At 52.0% G+C, this 17,279-nt stretch overlaps 2 protein-coding genes across 5 annotated transcripts in view; one reads left to right on the forward strand and one right to left on the reverse strand.

Moving 5' to 3' along the window:
- Window positions 1-3,297: 3,297 nt before the first annotated feature.
- On the reverse strand, window positions 3,298-16,093 carry CLXN (calaxin). Of its 3 annotated transcripts, XM_067017267.1 has the most exons (7): window positions 15,916-16,093; window positions 11,483-11,641; window positions 10,651-10,755; window positions 9,830-9,981; window positions 9,100-9,204; window positions 6,382-6,466; window positions 3,298-4,913 (listed from the first exon to the last, which is right to left on the reverse strand). In XM_067017267.1, exons 1-6 carry the CDS (start codon window positions 15,971-15,973, stop codon window positions 6,407-6,409), a joined length of 639 nt encoding a protein of 212 aa, XP_066873368.1. In that variant the 5' UTR covers window positions 15,974-16,093; the 3' UTR covers window positions 3,298-4,913; window positions 6,382-6,406. The 3 variants fall into 3 exon arrangements, with proteins under 3 accessions (XP_066873368.1, XP_058898822.1, XP_066873366.1); XM_059042839.2 differs by lacking the exon at window positions 3,298-4,913 and having other exon boundaries at window positions 5,901-6,466; XM_067017265.1 differs by lacking the exons at window positions 3,298-4,913; window positions 6,382-6,466 and having other exon boundaries at window positions 7,949-9,204.
- A 164-nt stretch (window positions 16,094-16,257) lies between these two features.
- Window positions 16,258-17,279, forward strand: part of PPDPFL (pancreatic progenitor cell differentiation and proliferation factor like) — a 153,174-nt gene continuing 152,152 nt past the window's right edge. Inside the window, exon 1 of one of the 2 annotated variants that reach the window (XM_067017269.1) lies at window positions 16,258-16,296. The gene's annotated coding sequence lies outside the window, so the exon portion shown is untranslated. Of the gene's footprint in view, window positions 16,326-17,279 lie in introns of both variants that reach the window. The other variant, XM_067017268.1, reaches the window with a different exon arrangement.

A 17,279-nucleotide genomic window follows, 5' to 3' on the forward strand; every position in this document is an offset into this window, starting at 1 on the left:
CCGAGGGCGGACGGGAGGGGGCGAGGGCTGGGCGGGCGGCGCCGGCGTCACCCCCGCTGCAGCCCGGGACCTGCGGGCGGAGGGCGCTCGGCTGTTGGGCAGCCGCGTGGCTTTCCTGCAGACCCGGGACGTGTCCCGACCGCACCTGCAGGGCTCCCGTCCCGGGGCCGCGGCACTGGCTGCGCTGCACCTGCCGCGGGGCCGCATACCTGGCGCTGGGCTGCAGGCCCCGGCCTGCTCCGCATCCTGCCCTGCCCGCGGGGGCGAGACTCTGCACGGCCAGGATTTCCTCCCCCAGCTTGCGGCTCGCGAGGGGGGGACCTGCCACCCCTTAACTCTCCATCTTACCTGTTTTCTTTAAAACAAATTCACGCTGCGAAAGCGGTCTCCCGTGCCCCCTGCCTCCTGGTCCCCCTTTCCCTCCATCTCCCCTCCCCCCTCCTTCTTTCCGAGACAACGGGCGGCTCCGATTTCCTGGAGTGTGTGCTCCCTGCAGGTGGGACAGTGGAACTCTTCTCACCTGGCTTGGGGTCTGCAGACACCGGACCTGGGGGCACCGTGCACAAATCCAGCCCCACGGTTTTCAGAGTCCTTGGCAAGAAGGAGGTGCCTCCACGTCCCGGCTGCTGACTGACCCTAGTTTCCAGGGCTGCTGGGTTCCTTCCTGAATTTATACGAGTCAAAATCAGCACCGAGTCATATTTAGAAATCCAAGGAGGCAAGAAGCCTGTTCTGCACTTAGTCAAATGTACACTGTCCCATTTAGGAGCATGGCAAGCAGACCCAGGTATGAACTTGGCTGGTTCGAGCTCACATAACTTGGATGCAAGCTCATGTTTACTCAGTGGGCTTTGAGGCTCTTGTGCTTTCATGCAAACCCTACATCCTGTTAATTCCTCTGTAATAGTTCAGCACCTTAGAGCCAGCCCAAGAAGCACATTGGGCTTTGAGTGTGGTGTGTCAGGAAGAGACGTTAGCGGGCGGTGCTGACTGCTTTGAGGTTAGTGGCGTCTTGGGGTGAGAGGAAAATTCAAGGGACTCGAATGTTCCTCCTGAAGGGAGTAAACTATTGTATGTTTCTGTGAGTCTGTGATGAGGGTGGGGTGTGTGTGTGTGTGTGTGTGTGTGTGTGTGTGTGTGTGTGTGTGTTAACAGGGGGGCAATTTCGTTAAAACACACTCCAAGAGTGTCATATTCATGAAAATCCTAGTGATGCTTCCATTGGAGTTTTATCCTGGCTTCCTGAGATTCATTTCTCTACATTAGATTATTGAAGGTATTTCTAGAGACATCCTTCATCTATCTGCCTGTGGCTCCATCGCCTAAGCGATGCCCCACATTTGTCCACAGGGAGGATGCAGAGCTGGGCTCTTCAAGTCAAGGCTGCCTGTATTTTTTGTTTTGGAAATTTATTTATTTGTTTGTTTTTATTTTTGGCTGTGTCGGGTCTTTGTTGCTGCACGCGGGCCTTCTCTCCTTGTGGCGAGCGGGGGCTGCTCTTCGTTGCGGTGCGCGGGCTTCTCATCGCAGTGGCTTCTCTTGTTGCAGAGCACGGGCTCTAGGTGCGCGGGCTTCAGTAGTTGTGGCTCACGAGCTCAGTACTTGTGGTACGCAGGTTCAGTAGTTGTGGTCGCGGGCTCTAGAACGCAGGCTCAGTAGCTGTGGCACAGGGGCTTAGCTGCTCCGCGGCATGTGGGATCTTCCCGGACCAGGGCTCGAACCCGTCCTCCCTGCGTTGGCAGGCAGATTCTTAACCAGTGTGCCACCAGGGAAGCCCTGCCTGTGTTCTTATTTATTCATCACCTACGAGCCCCTGGGGAGAACACTGGCCCTCATATCCACCTCATACCTTTATTAATCTCGTGTTCATATCACACTTTACAGTTTACAAAACGGCACCGTAGGCTCATTCTTACTCATTCTCAAAGACCCTGTGAGGTGAAATGGAGGCAGAGAGAGTAGGTGCTTCTCCCACTTTACCCGACATGCACTGTGGCATAATCTGTAGCCGGTGGGCAGGGTGACCGCCGGCCCAGCTTTGCCAGGACACACAGCCCCGATCACATCGGCCCGATGGGACCACAGCTTCCGCTCTCTGTCTCGATGCACACGGTGCACTCTGGCCCGCACCGTCCACAAGTCACTCTGCGCTTCTGTCGGACGTTCAGGTCCACGTGGCCCGCGTCGGGCCGTCAGAGCAGGACCTCAGTCGGGGCCTGGCGCCCGCCCGCCCTTCCCCACAGCTGCGGTCCTTGGGCTCTTCCCGGCACCTGGCGAGAGCCACGTCACCGCTTCTGCGTTTGCTGCTGGATCCCGTGGCCTCGGCTCCTTGGCATCTGCTTCTCCAGATGGAAATCTCTCTGACGCCGCCCTGGCCTCTGTGAGGGGTCCAGCCCTCCCCGTCCCAGAGGACTTCTGCCGTCCCCCCACCAGCCTGCAGTGGCCTCACCTCTCCTCACGCGCCCCCCTTTGTGCGTGGCTGCCCTCGTGGCTGGACGGGCCCCAGCCCAGTGTCCCGACTCCTCTTGGTTCCGGAAACGGACGCCTTTACGTGCACATTGGAAAGTCAGTTAAAGAAAACATTCCCAGGTGTTTCTGACGTGAAGAGCCCTGGAGAGGCTCAGTGGTCCCCTCTGTGTGCATAAACCACGTGGCGGCCCGGCCGCCAGGAGGGGAGGCAGGAAGCCTCTGCAGGGAGCTGTCCTCGGTCACCCTGAGCGGCAAGAAGAGTAGATGTCCCCATGCGCGACCGTGAGGGGAGGACTTTACCCTTAGAACCAGGCAAGGGCTGAGTGTGGCCTGGCTCTGTACCGCTTCGGTGCGTGGAGGGAGTTTCTCGATTTCCCTAAACCCTGACTTCCTCGGTTGGAGGGACAGTGGATCTCGGATGAGATGGGAGGCCACGCCCTCGGTCGCCCCCAGGACCGAGTGGGAAGCGTGGGGCGATCGCGTAGCATCTAGTGCGACACTCGAGCAAAAGCGCTCGTTGGGGTTTTGTGTGATGTGTCACTGAGGTCACAGGCACCGTCTTATTCCTCTTCTGACTCCGTTGTATTCTAAAGGTTATCAAGGACCAGATGGTTTTCATTAGTCTCTGGACGGGCCTGAGCTCCAGGCTGACCGCTCCCACTAGGAGGCGGTGGCTCGGCCCCTGCTGCCACCGGAGAGAGGACGTGCCTCCCAACCCTCTGCCCGCTCCGTCCCCGCCCCGTCCCCGCCCCGTCCCTGCTCGCCGCCCTGGGCTCTGAGCCCCCGCGCCCCCGTCCACACCGAGACTCGGGGGTGGGGACGGGAAACGGGTGCACAAGGCCCAGGGCGGGGTGACCTGGACGCCACCCAACTTTGTCGAACGCCCGCTGGGTGGACAGCCTCTCCCGCAGGGGTGCCGAGCCTGGCCAGGCAGCAGGAAGTGGAGACAGACAGGGGATGCGGGTCTCGGGGGAGAGGCGTTTTCCTGGCGGATTCGGTGGGCGTCACAGGGCACAGGACGCCACGCTTAGGACGCGGGGACCTTGAGTGGTGCAGCCCCGTGGGGATGGGATGTGGAGTCTCCAGGCCGTCCCCAGCCCGGCCGGCCCTCCTCTTGCTGGGAAGTGGGCGCCTCCTGGCTGGCTCTCAGGTGTGTTTGGGGACGGCTCCTGCTTCAGTGGTGACCGAGACTGGAGACGACTCAGGAGGTCCTGGGCTCCACCTGGATGGAGCGCGGCCCCCGAGGGGGGACACACTCGCGACTTCCGCCCTTTCTGGGCATTGCCAGGCGATGGCACAGTCAGTGCATCGTAACGAATGCCAGTCTGAGACAAGTCTATTCTGTTATGTATCTTTTATAGCAGCTCCGTGTGAACCCTGACAACTGGGAGGGTTGGGGGCAGCGAGAAAACACATCATCAGGAAAGATGGACTCGGAGGAACCTTCTCTAGACACGGCTGTCTTTACAGTTTCCGAGCGTACACGCTGGCCAGTCCCTTGAACAATCTCCTTTCGTCCAGAGTGTCATAACTCTTGCTGGGCCGGGGGGAGGGGCTGTCGCAGGGATGCCCGGCGCTGGGGGGACGGCAGGGGCGTCGCAGGGCGCGGAGCCCTCACCGACACTGCGGACCAGGCGAGGCCAGGGGCTGACTTCGGCTTAGGCTGGGTTACCACCCCCCTTCCCGGCTTAGCCCGAGGTGGGACTCGTGAATGTTTTGGATGATTTTATGATGCAGGCAATTGCAGGCTTGGCTTCTCACAAGTGCAATCTTGTTCCCAAAGATATTTGCAGGTTAAGAATGCAGGACTACCAGTTTTCAGTGATAGCTTTCAAATCCCGCAGTTGAAAAACAAAAGGATTGTTTCCCAAACGGAATCTCTCTGTGCTGCATGCAGGCCACGCAGCCCCCCCCCCCCCCAGAGGGGCCTCCCGGGGTGCGGGGCGCGGGTGGGAGGGGAGGGAAGCCCCGCTTGGAGGAGCCAGTGAGAGGAAGGCCGCGTTCAGCTCTCCAGGTCATGACCGCTTCCTGCAGCCCGAGCCCTGCCGCCACCCCGAGGCAGGCACAGTGCCCGGCGGGAGGTCGGCAGCGGGGCCCAGCGCGGAGCACAGGGACACAGGGCTCCTCAGCGGGACGCGGGTACTCGGATGAGCCGCCCTGGAGTCGAGTGACTCACGCGCGGAGTTAGCACAGTGGTGTCGTGAAGAGAGGCCGGCGCTCTCGAGCCAGGTGCAGGCGGAGGAGCCCGGGGCAGGTCTTGAAGAGGGGCAGGAGGCAGGGCGTGCCCTGAGCTACCCGGGGAGGCTGTGGCTTCTCCCTCGGGTGCTGGCATCCTCTTCAGTTCCACCACAGTTACGGAGAAGGGTTCTAAAGGTTTTTTCAGTTTTAAATAAAGTCAAGTAATAAAACAGCATCCTCCACGTGGAAGTCCGTTTGTACCCAACCTACAACAAGACGTTTAGGGTCAGACACAAAGCATTAGCTCTTTGCATCATGAGTTCAAGTCACGGTCAGTTAGGGCCCACGCGCTGGCAAAGAAGTTAAAAGACGGTGCGCCGCAGAGACGGGGTCTGTCCTCACGTGTTGGCCCAGCCGGCCTTCCCGGAGGGCATGAGGTCACATGCGCTGGAAATCTCAAAATGATGCAAAAGCCTCAAAGCCAGCATTCCTAGTTCTACAAAGTTATCCCAAGTAAGTAAGCGATGATGCACGTGAAGAGATTTACCTACAAGCAGAGTTCATTTCGGGAAGTAGTCGTAACAGCCAAAATGTGGGAATATCCAAACGCGAATGGCAGGGAAAGAGCCTCATAAGCCCTTCTTTCTCAAGCTGCCACCTGATGCCCAGGGGCACCTGCTGGGGAGTGGGGGGCGGGGGAAGGCAGGGCTGTCTTCAGGGCTTCCTGGCCAGTGGGCGCAGTGTGATGTGACCCCAGACGAGGGGCTGCACGAGGGGAGTCCGGGTGTGGGGGGAAAGCACTGAGGGGCAGTGGGGGGGATGGGGACCAAGAATGGGGTCCAGGTGGAGACACAGCGGAGCCAGACAGAGAGGGAGCTCCGCATCTGCCGGCAAGGGAGGCGTCCGGCTGACTCCAGAGGGAAGCTGAGAGCTGCACCCCGGCCTCACCCCTCAGATCCAGGGAAGAGCACGTCCTGCCTCTGCCCGTCCACAGCTGGGTCTGCCTCCTGGTGCCTCGTGGTACTGTCCGCCCCTGGTGTTTACCCAGGGCCGCTCTGGGCAGTGGGATGTGCCCTCAGACGCCTCACACAGTAACACAGACCGAATGAAAACAGGTTCCGTGTCTCTGAACCTCCCTCCGGGCCCAGCAGAAAGGTGTTTCAATGCTAAATGCCAGAATCACTGTGCTCTGGATGCCATCTTGATTACTTACTGCTCCAAAGGAAATTCGGTTGTTTCAGTTTTTTTTTTTTTTTTTAACATCTTTACTGGAGTATAATTGCTTTACAGTGGTGTGTTAGTTTCTGCTTTATAACAAAGTGAATCAGCTCTACGTATATGTACATCCCCGTGGGATAGGGAGGGTGGGAGGAAGGCTCGAGAGTTTCAGTGATTTTTAAACGTGTGCCCAAGATCTTCCTGACGTGAAGAAAATAACTCATGATGATTTAGTCTCTCTATTCATTTCATTCATACAAACATTTTATGACAGTTATGTGTCAAGAGACAGTCTAGGTGATAACCTGTCTCTGCAGTGTTCACTCGTCTGGCCAAACCCAACCACAGCTAATAAGGAACTCCTTGTCTTCATCTATCTTACTGGCATCTTATGCCAAAGTTGAATGATATGCGTTAGTCAGCCCTGACCCCTCTCACCAAACATGCAATTCACCATCACCTTCTGAGCAAAGCAGGAAAAATACACAATACGGATGAGCCTCCTTTTCTACTCACTTGAGACAACAAGACATTTAGGAACTCACACCTCCCTGAGTTCATTTGGATCTTTGAATACTTGGGCTTCAAATTCTTTCTGGCTCTGCAAAATGAAAGTGCTCAAATTAGTACAGACTTTCAAAAAAAACTAAACAAAAAATGTTCCTTAGGCCTCCTAACATCTGAAGAGACAGGCAGTGACCGAGGAGGAGTGGGGTCGGGGACCCGGGAGGGGCCGCGTGCTCACCCACAGGCGTGGGCTCTGCTCTAGCCCAGCACTGGTTCTGGGCCCACAGGGTGGGCGAGACCACATGGCCTGGCTCCCAGCAGCCCCCGCCATGAGCTTAAGCTCTTGGGCAGGAGCCGGGAGCTCAGCTCCCTGCAGTGGGGGCTGCAGGAGTGCGAGCGCATCGGGGGTCCAGGGGTCTCAGCACAGCGAGGGAGATGTCTCCTGGAGGCTCTGGACGGAGAGCTGGGGGTGGGGGAGGGACGAGGTCAAGTAAGGCAAGAACCCAAGGGCCTACTGCCTGGGCTCTCTCAACAAGGTGGGGGTGACCTTGCCAAGAGCGGTTGCAAGAGGGGACGGGAAGAAGCGATGGTCTTGTAGGTCATAAATATGGGCAATTCTTCCAAGACGCTTGGCTGTGACAAAACAAGCCTTGCACAGGAAATAGAAGCAGGTGTGGAATTAGGGGAAGTTCTCTCCTCTTCTTCCCTCCCTCCCTCCCTCCCTTCCTCCCCTTTTGTTTGTCAGATGTGACAGGTTTAGGTCTGTTTAAATTCTGATGGGAAGGTTTTAGTAGTGAGGAGGGAGGTTGAAGATGTAGGGTAAAGATGAAGGTAAATGATGGAGTTTCTGAGGAGATGGAAGGACATAGATCCAGGACTCTCCATCAGGCACTTCTGAGATCTCTCCACCCACCCATCCATCCACCCACCCATCCATCCATCTATCCACCTATCCATCCACCCGTCCACCCGTCCATCCATCCACCCATCCATCCACCCATCCATCTACTCAATATTTACTAGGGACCCACCATGCGCTACACTACATGTGAGGAAATATGGTGAAAACCCCCCAAGTGCCTGCCTCAGGGACCTTACATCTGCATGTCGAGACAGACAATAAGTGAGTAAATATATTCGGTGTGATGGTAAGAACTTTGAAGAAAAGGAAGCAGGGTCGGGGATGGAGGGGAGGAGAAGTTAAGATGGTCAACAGCATCTGAGCAGAGACTGAACGAGGCGAGGTCAGGGGGCAACGTTGTGGGCAGAGGTCGCGGTGAGCACAAGGGCGCCAGGGGGGCAGGGCAGGCGGCCGGGGCCGCTCCAGGGGGAGAGGGGGCGGGACACAGCAGGAGGCGTGGCTGCAGGGAGAGGAAGGGGCCTCGTGCAGACTTCAGGGCCCACTGGGGAGGGGCTCGAGCACAGAGGGGCATGAGAGCCTTTGCGCTTTTACATATACTGGATATTGTGGAGGACGGTCAGTAGGGGGACAGCAGTGGAAGCATGACCTGGGCTGGGTGACCGATGACAGCGGCTTGATGGAGGCCGGTGGCCAACAGACGTGGGAGAAGAGATTATGTTCAAGGGTTTATTTTGAACGAGTAGCAAACAGTGTTACAAGAGAGAGGTTAAGGATGACTCCTAGGGTTTTGACTGAACAGCTGAGTGTGCGGGGGGACGTCATTTATTGAGCTAGGGAAGACTGGGGGAGGGGCAAGTTTGGGGGGAAATCAAGAGTTTATTGAGATCTACTCCGTACCTTAAGAAGGCAGCTGGAGATACAGACTAGAGATTGGGGTGGGTGGGTATAGGGTAATAGTTATCTATCACAGCACTCCATCTGCCTAAAATCTTCCAACAAATCCTCGTGATTTTCAAGACAAAATCCAGCTCCGAGCTCCATGCACTTGGCTCTCTGTGTCTTCCAGCCTCATCATCAGCTCCGAGCTCCATGCACTTGGCTCTCTCTGGCTTCCAGCCTCATCATCAGTCTCATGACCCCAGAGGCTCTTCTAATACAGGTTCCTTTGTATCCCCCCCTTCCCTCTCACACGCATGTCATTCTCTCTGCTTGGGCCCTTCCCCCCCTTGTGCATCCGGCTGACCGCGGTGTCTGCAAAGACCCAGGGACACTTCCTTGTCCCTCCAGCCGCCCCCCCATCCCCCTGCAGCCGGTTTCCACGCTCCTTCTGGGCTACGCGTACCCCCCTGAGCCCCAGCCCCGGGGGCCCGGTGGACTCGGGCAAGTTGCCTGAACCCCTGGGCCTCGGTTTCCTCATTTGTAAAATGACGCCAATAATACTGCCTCCTTCACAAGGTTGTCAGGGGGTGGAGTGAGACCACGCGGGCACAGCGCTTGGGCACTGCTCCAGGCACTGACTCGCGTTATAACAACAGTTACCACACTGTTGTGTGATTAGCTTCATGGTGGCTTTTCCCTGCTCTTGAGTGCAGCCCTGGAGCTTTCCATCCGGGTTTCTGGCCCACATTACGCTTCAATAATCGCTTCTTACAGGAAAAAACAAGTCAGTGAGTGAAAAAGTCGCACCGGGCTACACTAGTACAATGGCCTGAACCAGCCCCTTTTCCTGGGCGGCCTTTCTTTTTTTAGAAGCTGTTCTCTGCGGGCGAATGTGAGTCATCTGACCACCTGCCAAACCAAGAAGTCCTGGGCTGTGGCTCCTGCATGACATTTTGGTCACTGTTCTGTGAACGTAGTGCCGTTACCTTTGGGTCAGGAAGACACGGTCCAAACGCTTCCAGCAGAAGAGTCTCCTCCCTCACAGCCTGTTCGTAGTCTGCGAAGGACAGCTTCCCGTCGTGGTCGTGGTCCTGGGGGGCGACCGGCCACGCCGCAGTTAACATGGAAAACACATCACAAACACACACTGTCTTCTCATGGCCCAGTGTTCACAAAGAAGACATCAGAAAAGTATGAGGCTAAGTACTGAAATTGAAAGGAACTGTCATATTATGATAAAAGAGCACAGTCCGAGTGCTGTCTTTCACCAGGCAGGAAACTGAGAGTTACTCTAATTTGAATTCTTACTTCTACCCCATATCCGTGGATTTCACGAGAAAACTCTAAATTACCCATCACACTGGCTTCCGTGGTGGCGCAGTGGTTGAGAGTCCGCCTGCCGATGCAGGGGACGCGGGTTCGAACCCCGGTCCGGGAAGATCCCACGTGCCGCGGAGCGACTGGGCCCGTAAGCCGTGGCCGCTGAGCCTGCGCTCTGGAGCCCACGAGCCACAACTGCTGAGGCCGAGAGCCACGGCTGCTGAGGCCCGCGCGCCTGGAGCCCGTGCTCCGCGGTAGGAGAGGCCACCGCGGTGAGGGGCCCGCGCACTGCAGCGAGGAGTGGCCCCCGCTCGCCGCAACTAGAGAAAGCCCGCGCGCAGCAACGAAGACCCAACGCAGCCAAAAATAAATAAATATTTAAATGACCCATCCTACCATTTTCTTCAGGGTTATTTCCACCAAGTCTCTGATTCCTTCGTCGGGGTCCTCCTCGGACGGCTGCTTCAGGAGGCTGTTCTTCAGCATGTGGAACATCTCCTCCTTGGAGATGAAGCCGTCGCCGTTCAAGTCAAAGACGTCAAAGCAATCTTTAAGAAAGAACCAGGACGAATGTGCTGCGGTCAGGAAGGCAGCCTTGGCTCTGATGGTGCTCAAGGCCCGGGGCTCCAGCGGTGCTTTCATCAAGCCTCGGGCCTCAGTGCAATCAATTCCCCTAATAAATGCCTGATGTCCGCTTACTAAATATACTCAACAATCCTTCGAAAGTTTCCTACACTTAGCTTCAAAGAGCAGGCCAAGGAACAACAACTTAACATTCTCATCGTGCGTGAAAACCTTGCAAAACGGACTGAAATGTGCCTCTTCAACAGAGTTCATTGGGATGAATTAGGAACTACCTAAGAATCAGAAACTTGAATCGATGTCATATGATGACAATTTGAGTAACAAAATATGTAAAACACTTAATACCTTCATACCTAAACGCATGCGTACATGGTCAGCATGTGCGTTACACGCCTGTGCGGTCTTGCTTGGCATGGATTCCGCCTCAGAATGTCTTGATTTGCCTTTTTATTAATTTTTTTCAACCCTTATTATTGACCTGAATTCGCTCCATAAAAGAGGCTGATGGGAATTCACACCAAGCAAACAGCAGACAAACCCACCCCCACTGGCTGGGCTGGAGGACATCGATCTACATTCTTTAGATGTACTTATCATAAAGTACAAAGCAACAGGATAAGAGGAAGTCTTACATTTCATTTTTTCTTCCAGAGTTCCTCGAAGAAACACTGATAATCCATAAACCCACTCTGATACAGTTATGCAACCATCATTGTCTTTGTCAAACCCTCGGAATACTAAAAAAAAGAGAGAGAGAAGTAAAATATGACACTTGTGCTGCATTTCTCTTCTCAGTGATGGACCCGCCCGGGCGCTACTCCCTTCTGAAATTTAGGCAAAACCTCACGACCATACGGTCCCATGTTCTCATTTGATAAAGGAGGAAACTAAGATGTCGTAACGTTGGAAAACTCTCTTACTCAAGCTTTCTCATTTTCCCTTCATACTTTGTGGGAACAAGTAAATTCTGAATATCTAAACACATGAATCAACAATGAACAGATACACATATTGGTACATAAAATTTGTTGATTTATTAACGTAAAACATATAATTTTATATTCTGTTACCCAAGAAAAGTACTGCTATTACTTGATAGATAAGATTATATCTTAATTGTTATTGGAATACTCTTGATGTAAGGAAATTTAAATGTCCTTTAAAAACTATTATTTATTGTTCTATTTACTAAGTAGAAATAGAAAGAGTTTTGGTTTTCTGATGTAAAGAAGGGAAACCTAGTTATTCAAGTTGACTTTGTCCTCTTCCTAAATACACAGGAAGACTGGTCGCTATCTTCTTCCCTACCGTGCTTCCCTATAAATATAAAAATTACATTTTCATGTTCAGATGGATTTGGGAACACAGAAAGTGAAGCTTCCCACCCGGAGTCTGTCCAAACTCCAAACTGTTTTTCCCAGTTATGGCTGGATTGGGCCCGTCTGGACGCTGACGTCCGCTCACCTCTGTCCATGATCATGTCGTCCGTCATCCCAAACGTCACGTGAAGGATGTTCCGAAAGGCGTTCCGATCCAGCCCGGTGACCACACTCTGCCACTGTGTCACGTCACCCGCCAAGTTATAGAAAAGATGGAGAAGGCATTTCACTTCCAATTTACTAACTGTGAGAAAATGAAATTGAGATATAACAAAAACGCCTTTTAATCTTTAACGTCCAACTTAAACGTTGCACAGACGAGTTATGTGGACAAACGACCCTGGAATCGTCAATGGGCAGCTGTCAACAGGAGACGATCCTGTTTTGAGATTCATGACCCTCAGGTTAACAGAGCACGGCCACCACCCGGCAGTTCCCACTGAAGTAAGGGCAGCAGCCTTCCCTCCAAGCAGAGGTAAGTGCAGCCACACTTAGAAAAAGGACGGTAATATTAGCCAGGCCACCTGGATGTGGATTGTGGGGTCTGATTCTGAGTAACCATGGTGATGTGAAAAATGGCAACTTTCCCCCAGCATTTTGATTATAGGCATTCGTGAGATGTACAGTTTAACTTTGCCCTGGAAGTAGATACCAGCCTCCCCCAAACCAGGCAACAACTTTCATCTCACATTAGCCTTCGTGAAGCCGTGAGCCGGATTTTGGAAATCAGAGTCACCTATTTTCCAATAAAGAAGGATTTAAGCATATTCAAGCGCGCAGTAAGGCTCTTGCTGTGAGGGATGGAAATTAACAGGCAGCCATGCAGCAGCACTTTGGAGGAAGGACTTTTTTGTCTAAAGGGTGTGCACACATGCATGCTTGCATACACACGACCGCATAGAGGGTGGTGCTGTAAACGCTGAGCTAATTGTGTCCCCGTCGCTGTCCGAGGTGTGTAGGTGGAAGGATGAGTGTCTGGCATTGAGAACATAAAGGTGAGTCTAAATATGAGGTAAAGGTGGAAGACGGGGAAGATCTCATTTCAAAACAAGACAAAATTAAGGTTGACTATTTTAAAAAACAAGGACGGAAGCTGTGTGCATGTAAAGGAAAACAGCCCAAAGAAATGGATAAATCCCACCTCATCTTGCAGACCAGGATAGGCTTGAGGGCGATTTCCAGTTTGGGGTGCCACAGTTTAAGACGACCATTGAAAACGTTGGAAAACAAATGATTTAGTAAATGAATTGATAAATAGTAGAAAATAATGTAATGGTTGTAATTTTATTTTATTTATTATTATTATTTTTGCGGTACGCGGGCCTCTCACCGTTGCGGCCTCTCTCGTTGCGGAGCACAGGCTCCGGATGCGCAGGCTCAGTGGTCACGGCCCATGGGCCCAGCCGCTCTGCGGCACGTGGGATCCTCCGGGACCGGGGCACGAACCCGCGTCCCCCGCAACGGCAAGCGGACTCTCAACCACTGCGCCACCAGGGAAGCCCGGTTGTAATTTTAAAAAGAGTCTTTACTTGCCACAGAAAACGGCATGAATGGTATGTCACTTCTTCAAAAAAAAATTACACATAGAAATACTACATAATTCAGTGATTCCACTTCTGGGTATTTGCCCCAAAGGATTGAAAGCAGGGACTCTGATACTTGTACACCATTATTCATAGCAGCAGTAGTCACAACAGCCAGAAAGTGGGAGCAATCCAGGTGTCCACGGGTGGATGAGCGGATGAATAAGATGTGGTCCATCCATACAATGGACTCTGATTCAGTTTTAAAAAGGGAGGAAATTGTGACTCATATGCTCCCACTTGCCTGACTCTTGACTGCATCACGCTGAGTGAAACAAGCCAGACGAAAAAGGACAAATATTATATGATTCCACTTCTATGAGGTATCCAGAGTGGCGAAATTCATAGAGACAAAAAGTAGATGGTGGGGGCCAGGGGCTGCAGGAGGGGGAAGTGGGGAGCAGTTTCATGGGGACAGAGTTTCAGCTGGAAAGCTGAGAAAGTTCTGGAAATGGATGCTGGTGACAGCTGCACAATGTGAATGTACTCAGTGCCACTGAGCGGTGCACTTAAAATAATTAACACGGTAAATTTTATGTTATGTATATTTAACCACAATAAAAAACTCTCAAAATAAGAAGTGATGTTAATGGTTGGGGAAGAAAAACTTGCATGAAGAATGATGCAGTCTGATCACATATATGAAATGCTAGCTGAGGGGGTGTTGATTAGCCATTTTTCCATCTCAGCTGAAATAAAAATGAAAGAGTATTAGCTTAATTTATTCCCCAAAAGATCCAAGATGGGTAATTTTTCCATAGGAAAAATTCTCTTGCTGAAATGTTTCTTATATCATGCCGCAACTAAAAGATCCATGTGCCACAATTAAGACCCAGCGCAGCCAAATAAATAAATAAATATTGGAAAAAAAGAATACAATACTAAATGTAATTAAGGAAATTCGAGAATGGATTTTCATCTTTTTGGTTTGGTGTAAGTCTGCTGTGCAGATCAGATCTGCAGAATGGTGGATTAACTAGACAACCATTTAAGATACTTTCTTCTTTGATTCTACAAAATCTATCCATTTCATCCTGGTGGGACTATCATCTGGCAACTGAAAGGAAATCTGACTTTAGAAGAAAGGTCCTCTGTTTAAAGAAACTCAGAATTAATATAATGCCCATGATTAGTCACTATTTCTATAGAATTTAACTAGTAATCATCAAGGTTCTTAAGGCTCACTTTAAACATTTTATGTGAGGACAAGAATCAAAAGAGTTGACTGGTTTTCTTGCCATGTTTTCACTTATCTTTTTCTTTTATAAATTTATTTTATTTATTTTATTTTCAGCTGCGTTGGGTCTTCGTTGCTGTGTGCGGGCTTTCTCTAGTTGCAGCGAGCAGGGGCTACTCTTCGTTGCAGTGCATGGGCTTCTCATTGCAGTGGCTTCTCTTGTTGCGGAGCACGGGCTCTAGGTGCGCGGGCTCTAGGTGCATGGGCTTCAGTAGTTGTGGCGCGAGGGCTCAGAAGTTGTGGCTCACAGGCTCTAGAGTGCGGGCTCAGTACTTGTGGCGCACGGGCTTAGTTGATCCGCATGTGGGATCTTCCCGGACCAGGGCTCGAACCAGTGTCGCCTGCATTGGCAGGCGGATTCTTAGCCACTGAGCCACCAGGGAAGCCCTCACTTATCTTTTAATATGTTCACAGAATATCTGCAATACATTGCAAACTCACTTGAACAGGAACTAAATCAAATTCAGTGTTCATTGTGTATAGCAGTTATTGCATTGTTTATTTAAAATGTTTACTAGATGTTTAAGATCTGGCCTTTTCCCAGAAATGAAAGTATTTTAAGAAAAACAACAGGACAAAACTCTCATCAGATTATAATATAACCATAATAATATCTTAAATTATAGGATGACTTTTTTTAGACGTTTAAGATGCTTATTCACAGCCTAACTTTTATTTCCAGCACCATCCTGACAGGAGTTCCTACCACTCATCATATAAGTTACTAAGTATGATTAGAAGGCACCAGATCCCATAATCTCTAGAACTGCATCAATACATGTTTGCTCTTTCTTTGCACAGTGGGAGTAGTCTCGGGATTATGGCTTTTATTTTTTTCAAAGGGGCAGTAGTTTTGCAATCAGCACTCCACTTCTAAGATTGCTCATCAGATATCTCCCTCATCTAAGCCATATCCATAGCTTCCTTGCCGAAGCACAGTCCTGCTTTTCAGTCTGAATATAATTCTAAAGTTACCTGTGAAATGCTAGGACCACTTTTCAGAATATGTGTGAGATGGGAGCAGATGTCTTCAATAGGTGTCTGTCTTGCCACCTGCCAAGTCCAATCCTTTACTTTGCTGGAAAGTTGGGTCTAGAGTTGGGAACAGATTCTTTACCATGTGTTTAGCTTTGCTGAGCTCCTTGGTTTCCAGGCATATCTCCTTGCTCTGAGATACAGGTTTCTGTACCACTTCACCGTATCTGTCCTAAGGATGTTCAACCACTGATAACCATTTTCCCTTATAGAGCTCTTGGTAATTTCCCAAACTTGGACCTTGCCAGTTGATTTGCTCTAAGAAGAGCTGTTGGTTGGGCTACTTATTCTTGAGTTTGGTGGTTTTTAGTGCATGTTTTCCACCTGTGTCTGAAGCTAAATCCACATGTGTCTCCAGGGTATATAAATCACGTTTCTATAACGTAAGGATAAGTTAAGAGAAGGTTTGAGAAGCAAGTATGTGCATGTGTGCGGGTACAGCACTAGATACCTGGATACCTGGAAATGCGCCTTAAGATCATGGGCGCCGGGGGTGCCCGCCCCAAGGAGCTGATGCTGGTGTTCCCTTCCAGACTTCTCTTTAGGGTCGGACGTGGAGAGGGCTCCGACTGCGCACGGGCTCTGCAGGCGGGACACTAGCACCGGGCAGGACAGGACCTGGCCCAGGAGCCTCTGCACACCAGGCACCTGATTCTTACTTACAATGCTTGCAGTTTTTAGTTAAGGAGTCCGTCAACTTCTGCAGCTTCTTGCGGTTCATGCCGGCCGCTCAGGGAACCGGGCCGCGGCCCGTGTCCAGGGGGGGCGGCTGCCGGGACCCTCGCGAGGCCTGGGCCTGGGGCTGCCGGCGAGTCTCCCCTGTGCGCGTGCGCGGTCCTAACACGAGACGTGGCCATGGCAACGGCTTGGCAGCCGCCGATTGGCTACCGGGCTGGGGCGGGCGTGGCCCTAACCGGCGTCGTGGCCATGGCAACGCCTGGGCGGCAGCTGATTGGCTCCCGGGCCGGCACCGTCTCCCTGAGAGGGCCGGCCAAACGCGCTGGGACCGCGTTCCGACTGTGACGTCGGCGGGTGACCCTCCAGGTACGGCTGGCTCGAGTTCACAGCCCACCGTGAGTCCTCAGGACTGAATTCTGTGGGGATGTCTTGGGTGGTGAGCGCGACACCAGGGAGGCTTCAGGTCCTCGGGGAGGTCTGGGAACCCGGGGGTTGCAGGAATGAGCACGTGTGGTCCAGACGACGGCTTTGCGGGTGCGGGAGGGTGAGGGGCTCGCTCTCAGGTTGCCAGTCCTTTTGCCAGGAGGGAGTCTGCCACAGGATATCTTCAAGTTTTTGGTGATGTTACAGAGAGCAAGAGGCGCTTGGACTAGTTCCCCGCCCCACCCCCATTCATTCTTGAGGTGGGGCTGGAGGCTGTCCGTGGAGTCTGGGGAGAGCCCCTGGCAACTTTTAAGCTGGTTAAAGAGGCAACCTCCCAAATAAAGACGAGCTGACAGCTGACACTAGCTCTGGGGTACAGCCTGACCTTGCTTTTCTGGAAAATATCCCAGTAAAATGGATCTACTTATTTGAAAGACAGGTTCTTTGACTGCAGACAAAGGCTAGTCCTTACATCTTTACTATGAGAGGACTTTCTGCTCTTAACACAGATGAAACACCCTCTTTGAATTAAGACAGCGATAACATGGGTTAGCTCAGCCAGGAGCAAAAACCCTACAATATTCTCCAACATGTCACTTGTTTCGCTTCAGAAGGCAAAATGCTTTTGAATACGAATTATTCTATAGGCTGTGTACCGTCATTGTTATTAAGCTGAAAGCAGAAAAATTCTGCCAACGGTAGGTAACAACCCCACATGAGGTCTCTGATCCTCTTGTTTCATTTGTTTGTTGAATGGAGGACTGGGAAGCTGTTTGAATCCAGGGTCGAGGATGCTTGGGGAAGGCAGGCAGGCACCGTATTATCCTGAAGCAAATTCCCTGAGAACTGTTCACTGATCTGAAGTGATAGTGAATGTGAGATTGCAGCAGCTAACGGTTAAGTGGTACTCCCGGTGGCGCCCTTGT

Source organism: Kogia breviceps, chromosome 17, assembly GCF_026419965.1.
Source record: "Kogia breviceps isolate mKogBre1 chromosome 17, mKogBre1 haplotype 1, whole genome shotgun sequence".
Lineage (NCBI taxonomy): Eukaryota > Metazoa > Chordata > Mammalia > Artiodactyla > Physeteridae > Kogia > Kogia breviceps.

Coding starts and splice junctions, on each gene's coding strand:
- CLXN (XM_067017265.1), bottom strand. CDS start 15,973: ATGAACCGCAAGAAGCTGCAGAAGTTGACGGACTCCTTAACTAAAAAC. Junction 11,642..15,915: donor AACTAAAAACTGCAAGCATT/GTAAGTAAGAAT, acceptor ATTTTCTCACAG/TTAGTAAATTGGAAGTGAAA. Junction 10,756..11,482: donor CGACATGATCATGGACAGAG/GTGAGCGGACGT, acceptor TCTTTTTTTTAG/TATTCCGAGGGTTTGACAAA.